Source organism: Mirounga leonina, unplaced genomic scaffold, assembly GCF_011800145.1.
Source record: "Mirounga leonina isolate KUSES-001 unplaced genomic scaffold, KU_Mleo_1.0 Mir_175, whole genome shotgun sequence".
Classification (NCBI taxonomy): domain Eukaryota; kingdom Metazoa; phylum Chordata; class Mammalia; order Carnivora; family Phocidae; genus Mirounga; species Mirounga leonina.
The window spans coordinates 14,286,799-14,308,083 of NW_023270453.1; the positions used below are offsets into that span (position 1 = coordinate 14,286,799).

General features: G+C 40.9%; 1 protein-coding gene across 2 annotated transcripts in view; it reads right to left on the reverse strand.

Annotated features, from left to right (window-relative positions):
- Positions 1–21,285, reverse strand: part of TAF3 (TATA-box binding protein associated factor 3) — a 177,749-nt gene extending 156,464 nt beyond the window's left edge. For both annotated transcript variants that reach the window (XM_035021681.1, XM_035021680.1), the window contains exons 1-2: positions 20,931–21,285; positions 15,676–15,918 (exon numbers count right to left, since the gene is read on the reverse strand). In XM_035021681.1, the coding sequence (XP_034877572.1) occupies positions 15,676–15,918; positions 20,931–21,096 (409 nt within the window). In that variant the 5' untranslated portion in view covers positions 21,097–21,285. The remainder of the gene's footprint in view (positions 1–15,675; positions 15,919–20,930) is intronic.

The window sequence follows — 21,285 nt, forward strand, 5'->3', positions numbered from 1 at the left end:
AACAATTCCAAATTTTCAACTATATTCAATGAAATCTAAAAGTAGACTAAAACATAGTGTTTCCAGGCCTAATACATTCTTGAAGTAGAATATAATACTCTGGTCCCACAATTAGAAAAAATGAAGGATGACAATTTATTTCACTATTGGATCATCCTTATCTAGGCGATTCCAACGTTCTTTTTTTGTTTTTTTTTTTTAAGCATCGTTGGGACTAATTGATGAGCAATGATAAGTCATAATAAATAATTCTTATGACGAAAAATAAGCAAAATGTTTCAAGATACAGGAAAATACAATCCATAAGATTGCACAATGTAACTTAGATTTATAAAAGAGCTCAATAGAGCCATATGGTAATGGCAGGATAGAATGAGCTTTATTCAATTTATTAAAAAAAGTAAATTTTCGTGGGGTGGGAGGGATGGGGTGACTGGGTGATAGACACTGGGGAGGGTATGTGCTCTGGTAAGCGCTGTGAATTGTGCAAGACTATTGAATCTCAGATCTGTACCTCTGAAACAAATAATGCAATATATGTTAAGAAAAAAAAAAAAGAAGAAGAAGAAGAAGGTAGCGGGAGGGGAAGAATGAAGCGGGGGAAATCGGAGGGGTAGACGAACCATGAGAGACGATGGACTCTGAAAAACAAACTGCGGGTTCTAGAGGGGAGGGGGGTGGGAGGATGGGTTAGCCTAGTGGTGGGTATTGAGGAGGGCACATTCTGCATGGAGCACTGGGTATTATGCACAAACAATGAATCATGGAACACTTCATCTAAAACTAATGATGTAATGTATGGGGATTAACATAAGAATAAAAAAAAAAAGTAAATTTTCTCTTTTCTTCTTTTGAAAACCTCTAAGAAGGAATAAATATCATGAAATGCCAGTACTTTCCAAGAGTAAGAACTGCTCAAGGAAAACACAGAACAAAAGTGTTATATTAAAAAAGCGGAACTCAAGGGCGCCTGGGTGGCTCAGTCATTAAGCATCTGCCTTCGGCTCAGGTCATGATCCCAGGGTCCTGGAATGGAGCCCTGCGTAGGGCTGCCTGCTCAGCGGGGAGCCTGCTTCTCCCTCTGCCTCTGATGCTCCCCCTACTCGTGCTCTCTTGCAATCTGTGTCAAATAAATAAGTAAAATCTTAAAAAAAAAAAAAAGCAGAACACAAATAATGTTGAATAAAAAGAGTACAAGAAAATTGTATTAATTATTTCAACTACTAAATATTCTCTTCATAACTACAAAAGGGATGGGCACACTGAAAAATCAGGAAAACTGCTACGTTAAATCAGGGAAAGTGCATTCATTTTTTAAAGTAAGTATCCTCAAATGGGACTTTGAAGATAATGTTTAAAAATCAAAACATGGAAGGAAAGTAGATACTAACAGATAATAATTTAAAATTTTTAAAAAGAAAATCTAGTTTCAGAAAAGAGAACATAAGGCTTTTGCTAAATGATAAAAGGGATTTTTCTCTGGATACAAGCTTCCTTAAGAAAATAAATATTAAATCTACTCATTTGTAACTGCTCTAACAAAGTCGCACAGAAGCTAAATCATTAACAAAATTGTTGTTTTTCTTTCTAAAACAAGCCAGTGATGGTTTAAGCTGTATGGTTTTTCTTATGACTTTGAAAAATTTTTTTGTCATTTAACTGGATATTCATTAACACTAACAGAAAAGGAAAGAGTGCCACCTACTGAACTGCAATCACTTTCGCATTAAAAAAAGAAATCAATATTCTTATTTAGACTGCAGAATTTGAAGTCCCCAGCAAGAATAAAATGGATAATTAAATATTACTGAATATATTTAAACATTACCTTTTTGCTACTAAACTAATACTTGATAAAAATGAATGATAAGTTCAAATCAGTCTGATTACAGTCTGATTACATGAATGAGAAATAATTAGTGTTAACTGTGCCCAGGGTGGTGTATTAGCACAGACCAGTACCAATCAGCCAACACCATTACAGAACATCACCATGCTCACAACAAAAAAAGGAGAGGGAAATTACTGCTTCTTTCTTGTGTTAAATTAGATGCAAATAACCATTCGAATTATCTCAAATGAAATTCCCAAATATGTCTAAGGTTTAGAAAAAGTTGATTCAAAGTTCCTACAAGTAGATCAGTAAAACTAAAGTCTATCATTAAAATAAACAATGGAAGAGACTTACAGAAATTTAAGAGGGAACTATAGAGATCTGGCCAACACAAATTGCACATCCGCCTGGGTCATTTTCTTTCTCTCAAAACTAATCGATCGCATAAAATCTTGAGTGATGCTATGGTCTTCAGGATCAAAGGATCCATGCCAGCTGGAACAATATCCCACTTCACCAGCATGCAGGGCAGTCCCCCAGCAGGTGAGAACTGAGCCTACTCTACACCATGGCATTCCACATACCACCTCAGGGTTTCCAAATCTGAAAGAACTAGGGTGGACAGCATCACAAACGTGCACACTGACTGCGCTGTACATGGGTTTTTTTCTGGATATCTTGGTATGACAACCATTATGCTTGGAGCTGAGATCTTCAGGAACTTCAGGAACTGTAAATGTGGAGGGTTCTAAGAAGACCGTATTGAAGATCTACCATAGTAGATAACATTTTTCTCATTCATTTACAACAATCCAATGGAGATTATTATTCCCATTTTATAAATGTGGCAACTAGGAGAGAGGAAAAAGTGAGTAGGCACACTCGGGAGAAAGTAAAACAATGGTTTTAAAATTGTCATACTTCAATGAAATACCAAGTTATAAATTTTTGGCAGTCAAAGTCCTAACCTAGTAAACTAAAACTTAATGTTTAATCTCTTAATTAAAAAAAAAAAAAAACTGTTAGGTGTTTTCCAGCAATTTCTAAGAATCCGATGAACGTTAATTCAGTATCCTACAATGACAAACAGGGCCACGGTTAAATATACTCACTGCACCTCAGGTCAATGAAAGGAGAGCCTCTGCACCCCCAATATGGTGCCTGGCACAGAGTGGAAACTCTAAGTTAAACTAGTAATAATAACAATAAGAAGAACAATAATAAGTAGATCTGGTCTTTTTTAAAGCAAGTGTATCCACTGCCCTTAACAAGCAACAAAGTCTGCACTGTGTCTCAGGTTCATGACAGATTACACACTCTTGAACTCTACCTGATTCCTTTATTTCAAAAATAAATACATGGTTATGTTAGACCACTGCCTGAGGGATATGAGATCAATTCCAAATTTTAACTCCAGATCAGGCCAGTCTGTTTAAGAGCTGGATATTTAGATTACCCACACAGTCTCCCAAACCTTGGCTCCTCTATCATACTCTCTACAATCTATCACTGAATGCCATCCATCCACTAGCTCTCAAATCTGGCTCTTCCTCTTCCCCTCTTCTTCATCACAGTCAGGATCCAGGCCCCTGCCTGGATCATCCCTGCCCTGGATGACTACAAAAAGCAGCTCTAGAAACACTCTTTTCCCACAGCCCCCTCTCTCTTGGGTTTACCCTTCTCATTGCCACCAGAATTCACTAATCTAAGCAGCTCGTCCCAGCTTCTTAAAAATATCCATCGATTCCCTCATTCCTTATATAATACTGGGTAGATATCCCATATTATAAATTAAAATCATATCTAATTATTAGTCTCATCTCTCTTTCTCCACATAGATCGGACTGTAGGAGGGAAAAGAAGGCCCTTTCTTTTTTGTTCACCTCTGTATCTCCAGCAATAAGCAGCATGCCTGGCATACAGTGGGCTCTCCACAACTACATGCATGATTGGCAGTGATTTTGATTCCCCTTGAGCACCACTGGCACAAGATCAGGATATAAGCACTGTAAATGAAGCAAACAACTTCATATTGCTTTATCAGAAACAGGAAAGCTCTATGTAGCTAGGGCAGGTAGTTAGCTAAATAAAATGCAATTACTGCAATTGCTGAAAAGATTCGAATTCAGGAAAGCAAGACAGAATAAATCCTAACTTACAACAAAAGCATTAACTTTGGGGTCTTATATCGTCAGCCATGTAACATCTATTGCCCTACGCCTGCCTGACCTCCCTCTCTTAACACACACTCACACACACACACACGCACACAGGTTAGTGTGGGAAATTTTCCTAAAAATATAACTGGACAAAAGAGATGTTAAAATTTCTGGATATTTTTAAATTTTGGGGAAAAAATATCAAAATCTTTTTTTGTTGTGGTTCTGGAGCCTGCAACGGGAAAATAGTAAGTAAAATATCAAAATACTTAATTTTTCTAAGACTCTAGGTATGACTACTTTGTTGATTTAGAAAAATAAAAACTATCTTACTGTAATATTGGAAAATGTGTTATTTTTATAAATCCAGAGATTAAAGGAAAAAAAATGAGTAGGGAAGAGAATTTTAACCAAGTCCACTATAAATTATGATCTGTCATATCTGCGTATGATGGTACTTTTATTCTTTATCTTGAAATGCATACATCTCTACTTTAGGGTTACTTTTGTTGGTTTGAACGCAAAGCCAGAGATACCCAATTTTTTTTTTTTTAAAGATTTTATTTATTTATTTGACAGAGAGAGACACAGCGAGAGAGGGAACACGAGCAGGGGGAGTGGGAGAGGGAGAAGCAGGCTTCCTGCGGAGCAGGGAGCCCGATGCGGGGGCTCGATCCCAGGACCCTGGGATCATGACCTGAGCCGAAGGCAGACGCTTAACCGGCTGAGCCACCCAGGCGCCCCCCAATTTTTTTTTAAAGATTTTATTTATTTATTTGAGACAGAGAGTGTGTGTGTGAGCAGGGAGGAGGGGCAGAGGGAGAAGCAGATTCCCCATTGAGCAGGGAGCCTGATGCGGGACTCGATCCCAGGACCCTGAGATCATGACGTGAGCGGGAGGCAGATGCTTAACTGCCCTGAGATACCCAATTTTTTTAAAACCTGTAATCCTTCTGCTGTAGATAAAAACTATTTCTAAGGATGACAATAAGGAGGAAAAGTAACATGAGTAAAAGATTCAAATAAGATGTTATCAAAACATGCTTTTTTTCCCCCCAGGTAACCAGATTTGAGAGGTCAATGTGAAAGGAAAAGAAAAAAACTTGAAGGGTCACAAGATAAACCTTTCTCTGTTTTATATCTATATTCTGAGAATAATACCAGGGTAATAAAGGACACAAAGGACAGTAGGCTAAGACTGGGACATCTAGGACTTGACTGTCTTCTCTGCCACTCAACAGCTGTGTGACTTCAGGCAGGTTACTTTTTGAGACAGCTTCCCCAACATTCTGAAGAAATTTCCCTAAAGACAGCGGTAACTTTGTCCATGTCTTGAATTTACCTCTCGGGCAGCCTCAGAGGACTTTAGTTTTGTGCAATAAAAGGTGAAAGGCAGAGTGAGTGCAGGCTTGAAAGAGGGAGCAAGACCAGTGTAGGTTCTTGAAAAAAATAAAATCAGTAATTAAAAAATACATTCAGTGTGAGGTAGAGGTACATATTACACGGTTACCCAGAGGAGCATGGTGAGGCAGGGGAGCTCCAAATCAGCCTCAGGAAAGATATGGAGGCCCACAGTTCCTACTGGGAAACAAAAGCAAGTTTGTGATTCTGGAGATTAAAGCCTGAGGCAACGAGGGGCAGAAACCTAGTAGGTAATGGAGGCAGAAGTCTGGTTTTAGACAGCCCTACGTTCTCACTGAGATATCTGGGATTGAAACGTCACAGGCAAGTCACCACCTATCAGCCCTTGATATCCTTCAGATGCAACCTTTTGGCTCAGATGCTGCAGAACTAGAAAAACAAACAACACGATGCATCCAGCAAACAACCCTGGATACACAAAATAAACTTGGCCAGGACCCTTGCACTCTAGCCCTGCAAGGTAACAAAGGGAAAGTATCTGAGTGTCGAGGGCAAGGCAAAGACATATTCACAGAGGGGTTAGGAGTGAGGTTGGACTTGGGAGGCCAGAAGAAATTCTGCAAGCCTGTCCATTGAGAAAACTGGTTTGATGATGGTACCTCTCCACTTAGGAAAGTCATACCCAAGCAGAGCACTCCAATAACCACAGAAAGGCCAAAAGTGAGCAGGGAGGGACATCTTATCCATCTACCTTCAATTCCAGTTCCTTGTGTAGGACTCAACACATGGTGGGCACCCATAATGGCAGCACCGAGTGTCATCGACTAAATCCTGATCCAGTGCTCCCAGTTCACAATGTAATTCAAGGCACATTAACACGCCCTTTTTTGGAACTTCCATTTCTCTTCTGTAAAGTGGGAATGATACTAGCATCGGCCTTTAGGGGTTGTTTCAAGATGAAATGAGATAATGCTTATGAACACACCATGTGGTATCTAAAATAAATTATCTGAAGGCTGCTTTTATAGTGCTATTTTCAAATAAATACAAATACTACTATTTTAGTATCTGAAAAGCAGTACAAAATTCCTCGTTAACGTTCTTCTATTCATTTAGTAAGTAATCTAAATTGTAAAAATAAGCATCTTTTCTCTACATGACTGAAGCTATTTTCATTTTGAAAGAAAAAATGCAATTGCTCCCCAGATATTATTGGTTTTCCCTGGGCGGTGGGGGGGGAGGGAGTTTGCTCCCCTTAACTGTGAGCAGTGGGAAGCTAATAAAGTGTTTTACGCCGTGGAATATACTTACTTTTTGTTAAACAGTTTGTTGTGGAAGGCAAGGATAGTTCAAACAAACGATAAAGGTTTAAACAAAGGAATGATGGCACAGTATTTTAGAAATTTTTAGGAAATAAAATTAGCAGAATTGTTTTTGGGGAATGAAGGAATAGAATGAGGGAAGGGGTCAAAGACACATTTCTAGCTTGAGGAACTAGGGATTCGATGGTGCCACCAACTGAGATAAATGATACAAATGTATTCACGGTGAAATACTGTGTGGAGCCTTTGGCACAGCAATTTGAGGCACCTGCGGGAAATGTGGAAATGGCCCACTGCCAACTGGATAGAGAGTCTGAAAGGTGTGGTATGGAGAAGCAGTTTGGGGAGTCATCATAAACGGTTCTTGAAACCGTGAAAGTAGATTAGATCACACAATGAAACTATATAAAGTGAGAAAAGCAATAGGTCAAGAATAAGATTTTAGGAGCACCCACATTTTAGAAGTAGAAGAGCCATGGAAGATGGGCCATGAAAGACACAGAGAATGAATTAATAATAGAGGGAGCATTTTGTCTCTGAAGAAAAGTAGTTTCAAGAAGTGCCCAACAGTGATAAATTCAGCAAAAAGGTTCAATGAAGGGAATCCTGGGAAGAAAAGTGGCAGGTGTGGCAATGTACTTTTGGGATCTTCCCAAACTGCTACATAAAAATACAGCAACATAACGAGGTGACAGGGTTTATCCAGCAACACCAAAATACAAGGGGTGAGGGCCAACCGCCAAGAGCCACAAAAGCCAAATATTACCTATCTGTGCAGGGGCAAACGGTGAGAAGCCATGGAGAGACTGGCCCGAGAGAGCAGAACCTCAAAAAGCCAGGAGGTATTCCTTGAAAGCCTGGCAGACCCACGTGCGAAGAGTGGCTCAGAAGCTGCAACAGGTGTGACTTCTTCCAGGATAGGGACAGGAAGAGGGTGGGGGCGGGGGGAGACACAGGAAGCGAGGCAGGATCTAAGGAAGCTCAGGAGTCCAGCCCCTGAGCTTTCACATCCAACCCTCCACTGCTCTGCTCAGGACAGAGCCTGCTGAGAAGACACTTGTTAAGACCACATCATGACTGAGCAGAAGAGGAAACCGGCATCACAGAAAGAGAAGATCCAAATAAAACCGGTGCAAGAAAATAGAAAATCTCTGAGAGCAAGCTGCTTTTTCTGCGCATGACAGCGAACAACAGGAGAGGGAGCACTGTGAGCTTCCTTCTAGACGTTCAGAAGAACTACATTCATACACACACAACTTCTGTAAGAAAATGGAGACTAAACACCAAAACAATATCCCTACAGGCAACCAAAGTACACGAGAAACACATACTCAAAAAACAGATGAAAACGCTAATGTACTATTTTGAAATGGTCTAAAAGATATGAAAGAACACGGAACTCAAGAAAGTAGCCAAATGACCTGACAATGTGTATACGGTGCGATCACAGACAACTGGGATGAGTAATAGGATAGCAAAAGGAAAAAAAATTTAGCCTGTTTCAGTAATCATGAAGGACAGTATCAGTACTACCATTGTATGCACCACCTCGGATGCAGCAAAAGGGTGATTCTGGAATGTTCTAATTATATCTTCCTGTTTATGCCTGGGAACCAGAATTCTTAGTCATGAACAAAGTATCTACTGATGTAACAGTAAAAAATCCTATAGGCCTGAATTTGAATTGGAAATGTCTGCATGAACTCATGAGGTACCCTGCCCCTTATCTATCGATCAACATACACGTATACATATATTTTTGAGTATAAATATTTACTTACTTCCTAGAAACAATGACCAGTTGTAACAAGTACCCCTAGTGCCCAGATTATGGACATGAAATGCCATTTCCCAGGAAGCCTGGGCTCCTTGGAAAAGGATTCCAAGTGTGGGACAAGAATACACAAGATAAGCCTACAACATTTTGATACACCAGGCTGCAAGGACGTTATCAAAGACTACTAGCATCATGTTAAAAGGATTCAGAGGCCAGACTGAAGAGGCTGCCACTGGCCAAGGATGGGACAATCTGAGTTGCAATAAGGGTAAATGCTGTAATGAAAGAAACCTATCAAATATGTTTAAATCTATGAATTCATAACCATATTAAAAAAAATAACTAGTCACGGGGCGCCTGGGTGGCTCAGATGGTTAAGCGTCTGCCTTCGGCTCAGGTCATGATCCCAGGGTCCTGGGATCGAGCCCCACATCGGGCTCCCTGCTCAGTGGGAAGCCTGCTTCTCCCTCTCCGACTCCCTCTGCTTGTGTTCCCTCTCTCGCTGTGTCTCTCTTTGTCAAATAAATAAATCCTTAAAAAAAAAAAACAAACTAGTCACCTACGGATGATAAGGAACCAATTCATTATCTTGAAAACTGGGTGTATAAAATGAAAGAGCATTTTACCATCAAGCATTTACCTTCCTTTCTCTGTCTGAACTCTGCCACTAAGTAACTAGTGAATGAGCGAAAAGCTTACCTGATAAAATTATTCTAACGAAAGAATGAAATAAAAACCTTGCAACTCCAAGGAATTAATCCATTTACACAGTAAGTATGAACACTGCTAACATCAAAAAAGTGAAAACTAGACATTATCAGTCTCCTGACGAAGGAACACAACAGTATGTATATCTTGCCAAAGGTATTGGACCAGAGTCTGATTAAGCCTCAGATTCTTGCTGCCAATGTGCAAAAACACACTGAACTGCACTATGAGCACACAATCAGCAAAATCCACTGTGGGAAATCATTCCAGTCAAATGACCCAGATTCCGCAACAAATAAATAAATGGTAAGAAAAAGACAGGGATTGGGCTGGTGTGCGGGGACCTGTACAGGAAAAGAGACTTAGAAGACACATCATATTTAAGGGGGAGGGGTTAAGCTAAAGGGTCTAGGGATACACGTTTGACTGACAGGACTGAAGGCAAGCAAGAAGTAATCCCTACGAGGTTAGGATGGGGTTACTTTGGAGGGACTATGGACAAGGGGCTGAGTGCGGCGGCTGGGCACAGTGGGTTGGGAGGAGCTTCTGGGGTAGCTGGTAAAGTTTTATGTCTTGAACTGGCACACCGTTTAAGAGGTATTTGCCTTACAATAATACACGAAGCTACACCTCCCCCAAAGAAGAGCAGTTAGGATAAAAATTTCATTTAGGTCAGCCAATTAGGTAGGAATTGGCGATCTCAGTGAGAGCTGTTTCAAGAAAGGGATGCGGGTAGAAGTCAGATTGCACAGCTTGAGAAACAAATGGCAGGCTTCCAAGTGGACACAGAGTCTTGACTCAGGAGTCACAGTGTCTCACGTGAAAAGATCTAGAAGGATTCATACCTATTAAGCAAGGTTACTCTTGGGAAATGGGAGTATAAGGAAAGTGAGGAGGACCTTTCATTTTATACTTCATATACTTGGACAATATTTTATTTTTCAACATTTATGTTACTTTTGTTATTTTAAACTTGTAAATGTTTACTTTTTAAAAGGCCTTCATTAAAAAAATAGGAACCCTGGGGGGAGAAGAGACAAATCAAAAGAGCTCCAAATAATTTCTGCAGAAGAGTTTAATTTACGGAGATACTCCACCTTCAGGGAGGGGCGTCTAACTCCCGACTCCAGGTGTGGGCTGTGCACAGCGACTTCTTTCCAAAAAGGACAGCGTGGGAAGGGGGGAGAGAGTAACTTCAAAGGGAGACAACCCAAAGACACTACCTAGGCCAGGTATCCAGGTCAACATCAACAGTGGTAAACCATGTTCACAGTGCGCACCCCGATACGACGTGAGGACCGTGGAGCTTTCCCTCTGTGGCCTTCCTCCCCAACACTAGTAACCCCCATCTGATCCAATTCCAGGAGAGGGGCATTCTATAACTAAAACTATCAAGGTCATCGAAAACAAGGGAAGTCTGAGAAAGTCACAGCCCACAAGAGCCAAGAAGACATGACAATAAAATAATCAGCATCCTGGGTGGGATCCTGGAACCTAAAAAGGACATTAGGTAAACACTAAAGATAATGGATTTTAGTTAATAATGGTTCGTTGATTATAATGAATGTAGCATACTAATGTAAGATTAATAATAGGGGAAACTGGGTACAGCATATAAGGGAACTCTGTATTTACCTTCTCAAGTTTTAGGTAAAGCTAAAACTATTTTAAAGAATAAAGTCTATTTAGAAATTAAAAAAAAAAAAAAAAAAAAGAAACCCAAAACATCACAGTATCTCTACCAAGTGCAAGTTAAGGTGGGTAAGTTTCTTTTTTTTTTTTTTTTTTTAAGATTTTGTTTTTTATTTATTTGACAGGGTGAGATAAACAGCGAGAGAGAGAACACAAGCAGGGGGAGGGGGAGAGGGAGAAGCAGGCTTCCCGCTGAGTAGGGAGCCTGATGTGGGGCTCGATCCCAGGACCCTGGGATCATGACCTGAGCCGAAGGCAGACACTTAACGACTGAGCCACCCAGGCGCCACCAAGGTGGGTAAGTTTCTTATAGTAAGTAAAGCCAAGCAAATGGCTTCTATTTCTCTTGTTCTCACACAGACAGCTTGGACCAATCAAGAGACCACCTAGAAGACTCTCACACACCAGCGATCCAGTGACCAGCCTCAGAACCCAACCATGACTCTGGCATAATATGCTATTTGCAGACATTCTTCAGCACAACAAAACAGGGAGCAAAAAATATGTTACTCATGTGAATCTGAAAATACGTATGGCAAGCTGAGGAGAGAATGTTCTTGGATAAAACATACCGGGTGCCAGCCATCAGAACTGGAACAGTCTATGCAAAATGTGCATTTACAAGACATTTTCAGGGAGGTCTCATTTCTAAACATACAACTGGATACAACAGGCAAATATTCCTTCCGTGTCATCTCCTGCGTCACCCCCGTGCCGCAGAGAGTCACACGGCTCCTCAGTCAAGCATCTACTCCAGCCCAGCTATTAGGTGTGCATCCCTCAGCCCCTAAGCCTATGATCACCACCGTTCTGGATTTATTCTCCTTGTAGAGTTACTTCACAAATGTATATGCTATTTCAACTGAAAAGTAAATTCCTTGAGAGTGAGGACGGTGAAATGGGAAGAGAACGAACATTCACTGTTCTGTATCTTATGTGTGAAGCGCTGTAAGATTCTACACAAATGTCTCACAAAACCCTCTCACCTAAGCCTCACAGACATCCATGTGGTAGGTATTACTAAACCTCTTAGAGATGATGCATATGAAGTTCAGAAAGGCAAAGCAAGGGGGCGCCTGGGTGGCTCAGTCCTTAAGCGTCTGCCTTCGGCTCAGGTCATGATCCCAGGGTCCTGGGATCGAGCCCCACATCGGGCTCCCTGCTCCGTGGGGAGCCTGCTTCTTCCTCTCGCACTCCCCCTGCTTGTGTTCCCTCTCTCGCTGTGTCTCTCTCTGTCAAATAAATAGGTAAAATCTTTAAAAAAAAGAAAGGCAAAGCAAGTTGGTCAGACGATAAACTCAATAACCCGTTGAGTCATGCCTGAGTGGCTCCACGGGGCCCATGTTGCCTCTACGACCGCCTGTTCCTATACCCTCAGCAGAGTGCTTGCTCACAGTGCTGCAAGCAGACAAGACATTCCCATGCCTTCCTGACACGAGCCAAGCTGAAGGATCGAGAAGTGGGTAGTCTCATGACCATACTTTGCTAATTATATTTTGTAACCAAAGTCTAGCCCTGTCTGTGGCTCTTAAGGAAATAAAAGGAAAATAAAGAAGTTGGTGAACAAGCCTGACTATCACAGGTGTGCACATCTGTACCACGCTCTGCACCACTAACCAGAATACTAGGAACTTTCTAACATGCTGTACCCGTGGGGGAAAAAAAAAGATTTCAGATTGTAAATGATGTATTAAATTGACTTGGGAGACTATATTAAAAAATGGTAACCACAGGACTGCATTTGATATCCTTTTCCCTGAATAGGAGGAATCGGACTGATAAGCATCTTACTGTACTAACTATCACTTATTGCATCCTTAGGAACCATATGCGTACCTTATGAATCAGCAATATTTCTGCTCCTGAGAGAATCTGTAACTGTTAGCTGAAAAAAGGAGTGTTCAAGGCTTATGTTATTTTCCTTTCACAATGTTTGTAATTTATATTGCCTAAAACTTCAAATGAAATAAGATTCTACTTCAAATAATTCAGAAGAGTGACTCAAAAATTTACTGTAGCAATTTCAGACTGAAGTCAGTATTAAAATCCCTAAACTGTTTTTCAGACTCCTTTACTGATACCTTAATTACATTTCTGTGGCAGTATTTACAAATGCTAACCATGAATTTCCTTGTGTATCATTTGCATGCTATAAAAATAAAACGAGAGGGACTAAGTGGTTAAGTGTTGATGATTATCAAAGCCCCGAACTTAGTTTTCAGTAGTGAGCTTGGTAGGGCTTATTAGATTATTAAAAATGATTCAATAAACTCTCTAAGTGAATAAATGCAGGTTATGCATGGACCAATGATGAGCTTGTGCATGAATCATGGGTTAAGATTAATCAAATGTCCATCTGAGTCCAGATTTTTTAAAAGGCCAGAAAAAAAAATTACGCAATTTATTAAATAGGAGGTAGAAGAGGAGACAGATACGTAAACCACAAAACAGATTGAGAAAGCTCCAAAAGGCACAGAGAAAATGGACTAAAATGTTATAAATGGAGAAGATAGTAGTTTTGGTTCAAAAACATGCCAATTGATAATGCACAGAAGTCCTGGTTGGTGAAACTTACCGCTAAGTCACTGATATCAAACTCATCATCACCCATCATCCAGAGGCTTGCTGACGTGCCGGTTATTTACACTAGCGTGGCTCCCTCAGTTTCCTCCTGTATAACACCTTAAGGTCTCTCCCAGCACTGGATTACCACTTAGGCTTTCTTAGCACAATTCCAAATTTTGTGTTTCTTGTCCTTTTAAGTGGCCTTTCAGCTAAAAATTTCAGAGCCACTAAAAGATTACTCTTAAAGCATAAGAGATCGTATCATGGGCTAACTTAGCACTGCTTTCATAAAGATGTCTAGGATGCTTAATAAATCATATTGAGTGACAACAGCAAAGAAGAAAATTCCAGGCCTGCTTGATATTCGTGACCTGTCTATAACAGAAAATGGAATTCTCTGCAATCCAGCTACTAGCCAGGCCTCTGCCCATTATCAACCCTCCTTTGATAATGTTGATACTGCAATACATTGGTTATATTTTTAAAGTAAACAAATATGTGTTTAGAAAGTTGTAACAAATATAGGTTTCTAAGGTCAAAGACGCTGACATTTACAGAGATAGACCTTACATGGGGGCTATGAAGGGTAAGATTTCCTGATAATACAGGCAACAGACACAAAAAAAGTCAATGGTGAGGAGGAGACAGAATTTTAAGCAGGTACTATGGGAAGCTGGGATGACTGAGATACATCTGTAGATTTCCAAGTCCTACTGTTAGTAATATAAACGTCGGCCTGGAAAGGAGGAGAAACAACGAACTTCCGTAAACAAGACCTTATAAATAGCATCTCACTCAGTTCAAGAACATTGACCAAAGGCATGCTCTGTGGGAAGCACTTGGTGATACGAATTCCTGCATCCATCAGTATTAAATCCCCAAGACCCTGCAGTGGAGAAGTGCTGAGCTGACAAGCAAAGTCAACTTCCCAAGCCACTCAACGCAGAAAACTAGGATACCTACCTATCTAAATTTCCATATGTATACAGCTACCAACAAGCACAGGTACGGTACTGCGTCCTCAACCCATTTACGACAGCACCAGCACTCTGTGGGAGGGCCTCCTGCACCCAAGATCCAAACTGTCTAAGGAAGATACACCAACCCACGATAAGTCTCTACCACGTAGGGTCAGTTTTTCAAATGGGGCAACGTGCACACAGATTGTACAACTATTCCAAGTCTAAAGCTAGTCCATGAAACAAATGGGGAGCACTCCAAGATGCTATTAAAGTGGAACAGGAGATTATAAGAAATGAATGACAAGAAACTGGAACCTTGAAGCATTGCTGGTGGAAGGTAAAATGGTGCAAATATAAAGGTAAAGAGGAAATGAATTGCAACTTTTCCATTTTTACAAGGAAAAATATTGTGAACCTGCATGAGAGATCACAAATTACTATGTATCTCTTAAGAGCCTTAGTGAACTTAAATGATCAGCATGTAAACTCATGCAGGGAGGAAGGACCTCTGCAGTGATTGATGACTGTGCCTGATTAGCTATTATTTTTTAATCAAAAATTCTGTTTGGCCAAACAATAAACATTTCTACTCATCACTAAAAAGTGGAGATAAATTTGCAGAACACTAGTGAATATTTACTCACTCTCTGTTCCCAGTATCATCCGACTCACATTGACAATAAGAAGGAGAGGAAAAGAGCGATCCCGGTTTTCCTTTATGTTGCAAAGATTTTCTAATTTATTTAATATCCTGTTCCCATATAATACATCTCTTGAGGGCGCCTGGGTGGCTCAGTTGGTTAAGCGACTGCCTTCGGCTCAGGTCATGATCCTGGAGTCCCGGGATCGAGTTCCGCATCGGGCCCCCTGCTCGGCAGGGAGCCTGCTTCTGCCTCTGACCCTCCCCCCTCTCATGTGCTCTCTCTCATTCTCTCTGTCTCAAATAAATAAATAAAATCTTTAAAAATAATAATAATAATAATAATACATCTCTTGAAAGCCTTCTCTCTGTGGTCACATTCTGTTCTCCCCTACTGAAAATTCAGAAAGGAAACAGATGCCTCATCAGACATAACCTTGACTGTGCCATGGCTCTGCCTAGTGATGCCAGCGCAAAGGTGTTGGCTAAAGGGTTAGACTAATTTGTAAACAACATTAAAACATCTTGATTGCATTTCTAGAATTTATACATTGGCATAGCATTTTATACAATTCACTCAGGAAAACGAAGATTATAAACGCATTAAAATAGTTACAAATGAATGAGTAAGAAACAAACAAAAAACTCACAAACCTTCTTGTGAAGACACAATGGGTGGCATGTAATCAGGAATGTACTCTTTTCTTTCCTCTGCATCTTTACTTCCAGGTTGAGGAAATTGGAGGACATTGTTCTTACTAACAGGAAATGAAGGAATTTGATGTGGGAAAGTCACAGGTTCAATATTGTGAATATAGTCTTCTAGTTCATGAAGGCTAACCCCCATAAGCTGGAAAGCTTCACCAACATCATCCAAAATTGGGTCTGTTCGGCCATCTGAAACAAAGTCAAAAGCCAAGCAAATTACTTTAAGAAAATTCCATGAATACTTTTTAAAATATTAAGAAGTACTGGGTTCATAGGTAGCTCAGAATCAAATATACTATACATACTTAAGACTGAGTTATTGGAAAGAATTTAACAGATTTTAAATGAAAGAGCATACTGTTTAAATATTAGAAAGCTGATTCCTGAAGTCAATTTGAAATACGATCTGACAACCAGACAATTCACACTAACAATCAGCTAGTACCGAATAAATTTCAGAAGTAGTTTACAGACGAACAGTGACGGACCAAATGTAAATGCCCAGTAAATATATTTTTTTTTAAGATTTTTTATTTATTTATTCGACAGAGAGAGACACAGCGAGAGAGGGAACACAAGCAGGGGGAGTGCGAGAGGGAGAAGCAGGCCCCCCGCGGAGCAGGGAGCCTGATGCGGGGCTCGATCCCAGGACCCTGGGATCATGACCTGAGCCGAAGGCAGACGCTTAACGACTGAGCCACCCAGGCACCCCAATGCCCAGTAAATATTACTACTGCTGTTTTTTATCAAATGACTAGAATGCTGTGCTAAGTAAATGTCCATTCCATTTTCACCATTGTTCAATGATGCATCTCTGGAACCTAAAACTGTGGCTGGCATACAGCTGGCACTCAATAAATATTTTTTGAATGAACTCTAGTACTTCCTTTCCGCCATCCCAGATTTCACTCTGTCTGGTTTCGGTTACCCACAGTTAACGCGGTGAAGCAGCAGACTTGGAGGGTCAGCAGTAGCCTAACCCTATGTCACAATGCCTACGTCATTCACCTCACTTCATCTCATCACGTAGGAATTTTGTCATTTCGCATCATCACAAGGGCGAGTGAGCACATTAAGATATTCTGAGACAGAGAAAAGTGATCATTCACTTAACTTTTATTACAATATGCTGTTATAACTGTTCTGTTTATTATTCGCTATTGTTGTTACTCTTTTAATGTGCCTAAATTTATAAATTAAACTTCATCATAGCTCTGTACAGGAGAAAACACAGAATATTTGGGGTTCGGTACTATTCGTGGTTTTAGGCATCCACTGGGGGGTGGTCTTGGAATGTATCCCCCGCGGATGAGGGGAGACAACTGTATGGCACTGAATCAATTTTTTAAATCCCAGAAAATTTACAGAAAACACTTAGATCAGAAAGATAATCTATGTGCAAATTTTAAATGTCATTAGAAGACACCATACAAAATGGACAGAGATAGATACAAAGTTAAGGCGAGATTCTCTTTACAAAAGTGGTGTTTTTTGTTTGTTTGTTTTTTTAACTGAAATCACTTCACTTTAAACTCAGTATGTCTGAAATTAAATCATGCTGTAAAATGAAAATAACCCAAAGTTTATAAAAATTAGACACATGCTTGCTCACACCTACATAAAAAAGTTCTGGAAGGATATACATCCAACTGTTAACAGTTTAAGGGGCTGAAAGCTGCAGTGCAGAGGGAAGGAAGCAGGAGACTCTCACTTGTAACTTCAAACATTTCTGTAGTCTCTCAATTTTGCTACAAGTAGGGGTTACTTCCATGATGTATAAAATAGCAGGGATAAATAAAATGGATATTCATTCTTCCTCTTAATGATGTAGATATGCATTTCAACTCTTCTATTCCTAGGAAAAGCAGTAGTATTCTCTCAGTCCAGAATAAATGATCATCTTGAATTCCTGCATATGCTTTGCAATTTCAACGCAAGACCCCTCCCTGGTTCTCCCCTCTTCCTGTCCATTTTTGGCCACAGATTTCAGAACATTTTCTTTCCCTCTCTTCCTACCATCACTCTCCTAGGTCAGTTTCCAGGTATCCTCACTTGAGTCTCTCTTGCACTCAGCGGGAGCACAATTTTCTTAAGATATCACTTTCATCATACTGTTTCCCTCCTTAGAAGCATGCAGTGTTTCTGACCATGCTTTCATTTCCTCTATGTCCCTCCCAAATCTGATTTCACATGTTCCTGTAACACCTTCCTAATGAACTGGCCACATATGTCAAGTTGGTCACCTCACTGGTACTTTCATCACACTCAGTCCTACTTGGGTATCATAGGTGATGCTTTTCTCTAGCCTGGCGTCCACTCCCACCTCTATATAGGCAGGCTTCACAGCTCAACTCAAATTTCATCTTTCCTGTGAAGTCATCCTGCCCCAGCCCACAGTCATCTTCCTTTACCTTCTTCCTTTTGCATTTACTGCCTATATCATGCAATTATTAAGTCACAAGTACTAGTCTTAAAGAGTCATTCTGAAATATTTAGCACCTACTTTCGGTGCACGCACACATATTTAATACATAATACGACACAGCGAGAAATATCTGCCCTGAATGCTTTCACAAATCATGACCTTAGAGAAATTTAAAAATGCATCATTTGTTGAATTAATAGCAACTTCTGATACTTGCTTTAACTTGAGAGCAATTTTTTTTAAAAGGAGCAAACATCATCAGTTTATTTTGTTGACAGTCTGCACCTTTGTCCACAACTTGTGGGCAGGGACTGTGCCTCAGGACGTTGATGTCTCCAACACAGTGCTCAGTTCTTTTTTTCTTAGATTTTATTTATTTATTTATTTAGAGCATGAGCAGGGGGAAGGGCAGAGAGAGAGAGAGACTCTCAAGTAAGACTCTCACTGAGTGCACTGAGTGCAGAGCCCAACACTGGGCTTGACTTCATGACCCTGAGATCATGACCTGAGCCAAAATCAAGAGTTGGCCGCTTAACCAACTGTGCCACCCAGGGGCCCCACTGCTCAGTTCTCAGTGGTGCTCAGTGAATGTTGTCAAAAAGACAAAGAGGATTTAAAGAAGGAGAATACAAGACTGCACAGTGGTAACCTGAGATCAAAATCTGAGTTTAAAACTAGGATAGTATAAAAAAAAGAACCTAAAAAAAGTCTGTAACTAGTAAGTATACCAGGAATCGGCATTTTTAATAAGTCACAAAACTATGATGGAGAATAATGAACCTGATAATCACATTCTCACTAAAAGCAAGAAAACTGGCTGCCAAAATTGGGTAATTAGAAAAAGGATTAACATTAACACATAACAATGATTACTTGATGACTTTGGAATACCTGGTTACTTGCAGTGCCAGCACTGTTCTGTGTATAAGGCAGGAAAGGTAACTATGTATTCAGGGGATATTTTCATTACCTAAAAATACAGAACATCTGTCCTTATTTAGGGAACTTGGTAGCAAAAATATAATCTGGACTATGCATAACCGCAACAGTATACTCAAGGACCATGAAAAGGGAGAGGGAAGGAAAAGAAGCAAAAGCCAAGAGAACAGTGTGCTGGTGGTGTACTTTCAAGATAACAATGAATGAGAGTTACTTTGCAGTGCCATATTTAGATTAGAAGGATCAGTGAAATCAAGCATTCAAAAAATACCACAGTTTGGAACTCAAAAAGTCAAGTGACTAAACAGCTATTATGGTAGTAGGTTATCAGTTCATTCATTTCTTCAGCAAGTATCTCCTGGGTGCCTAGTAAATGATAGCACCGTACTAGGTTACAGAATACAAATATAATAAATTTGTCGCCTAGGGAGAAGAAAAGGAAAGGGTGAGAAACAGACACAGATGATTACAAAACAAGGTGTTACATACAGGAATATGTGCAGAATTAGGAGAACAGATGACATATGAATTTCCCAAATCAAGTGATAAGTGAATTTCAAAACAGAAGTAGTACCACCGGTGCACCAGGGGGTGAGGGATACTCTAGGAAACCCCATGTGTATAGGAATGGATAGTTTAAAATGTTTTGGATAAGGCAGGTAATTCAGCATGGCTGCAATCGGAACAGCAGGAGCAAGAAAAAGCTCACAAAGAAAATATGCTGTTGAAGAGTTGAGATGTTCAGCCTGCAAGCAATGGTGTACAAATTAAAATATTTTTAAGAATGACACGATCAAATATGTTTATGGACAAATTACTTTGGCAGCACTGTCGAAGCAGGAATGGAATTGGGGGCTCAAGAAGTAAAGTGTATCTGTGGGTCTCAATTTTCCAGTCTAGGATCCACTTCAAGGAAGCAAAGTATCTTATGAAACACTTTACCCAGTTCTCCCGCTTACCCACCTTAACGACCTGAAATTTCAATGAATGGCAGTTCCCCCATACATACACATAGACACACACACACTTACTTCACATCAGTGGGATGCTGTGTGGTTTCTATTAAGTATTCCGAATTATTAAATGCCATCAGCTATAGATACTACTGGACACTCACTTAAAAACCAAGTACTGCAGCCCAGACTACCTGGGGACCCTTGTAAATTGCCTATGTTCCCTCTATTACACTTTTATAACCACTGATAAGAAAATATCAAGGAGGAAATCAATGAGTAACGGGGATGTAAGTGAAAGTTAATCTAAGTGAAACTGACAAAGTTGGCCTTGGGAAAGAGTAAACTGTCTATGAAATGAACAGATACAGAAAGAAGAGGCAGTGTCCCCAACGGAGCAGAGCTGTCAACGAGTATATGCTGTTATGAGCTGAAGAATGGCTAGCCTTGTAAGAAACGGCCGGTAGACGGAGCGCCTGTGACAACTAGTTGTAGTAGTTTGCAGGCAAGGGAGGAAAAGGACCAAAGTAAAAGAGGCTGCAAGGCATTCTGGAGGTGGTTCTACACGCAGCAAAAATGAGATGATGAGAAAGACCGATGCATATTTCCGATGAGAAGACGTGAGAGGGTGTGGAGCTGAGAGCGGAGACAGGGGTCCCGGCTGGAGGCGGGAAGTTAGTGGATGAGGAAGAGGCACCAAAGGGATGACTGGAGTTTCCAGGGGCAGTGGAACCCGAGGGACGTCAGAGGGCGAGAAAATGCCCGATCTCGGGGTAGGGGTAGAGGACGAACACCTTGGAGACGGTGAGATAGAGAAGGGAAGACCGGAGGTGTCACTCGTGACTGGCCAGAGGCAGCCCTCCCGCACCCAGCCCGGTACTCACACAGCTCAGAGTACCGATGGCAGCCCCGTCCCAACTGCTGCAGATAGCGCTGCAGCACGTCCGTGAGGAGGTGGCAGGCGCTGAGTTGCACCGAGTCCCAGCCCAGCGCCTGGCAGATCTGCGCCACCGAGACCCTCAACAACGACCTGGAGTAACTCTCGCACATCCCGCTCCGTGGACTCCACCGCAGCCCTTGCTGCCACTCTCTCCACCCCCACCGCCTAACCTTAGCAGAGCCCTCGATTCATCCTCTAGGGCCCCCGCGGCGGGGAAATCGTCCCCCCGACCCCTGGCGACCACCTCAAAGCGCCAGCAGCACGGAGCGCGCCAGCCTGAGAGCCGCCATTTTGGACTC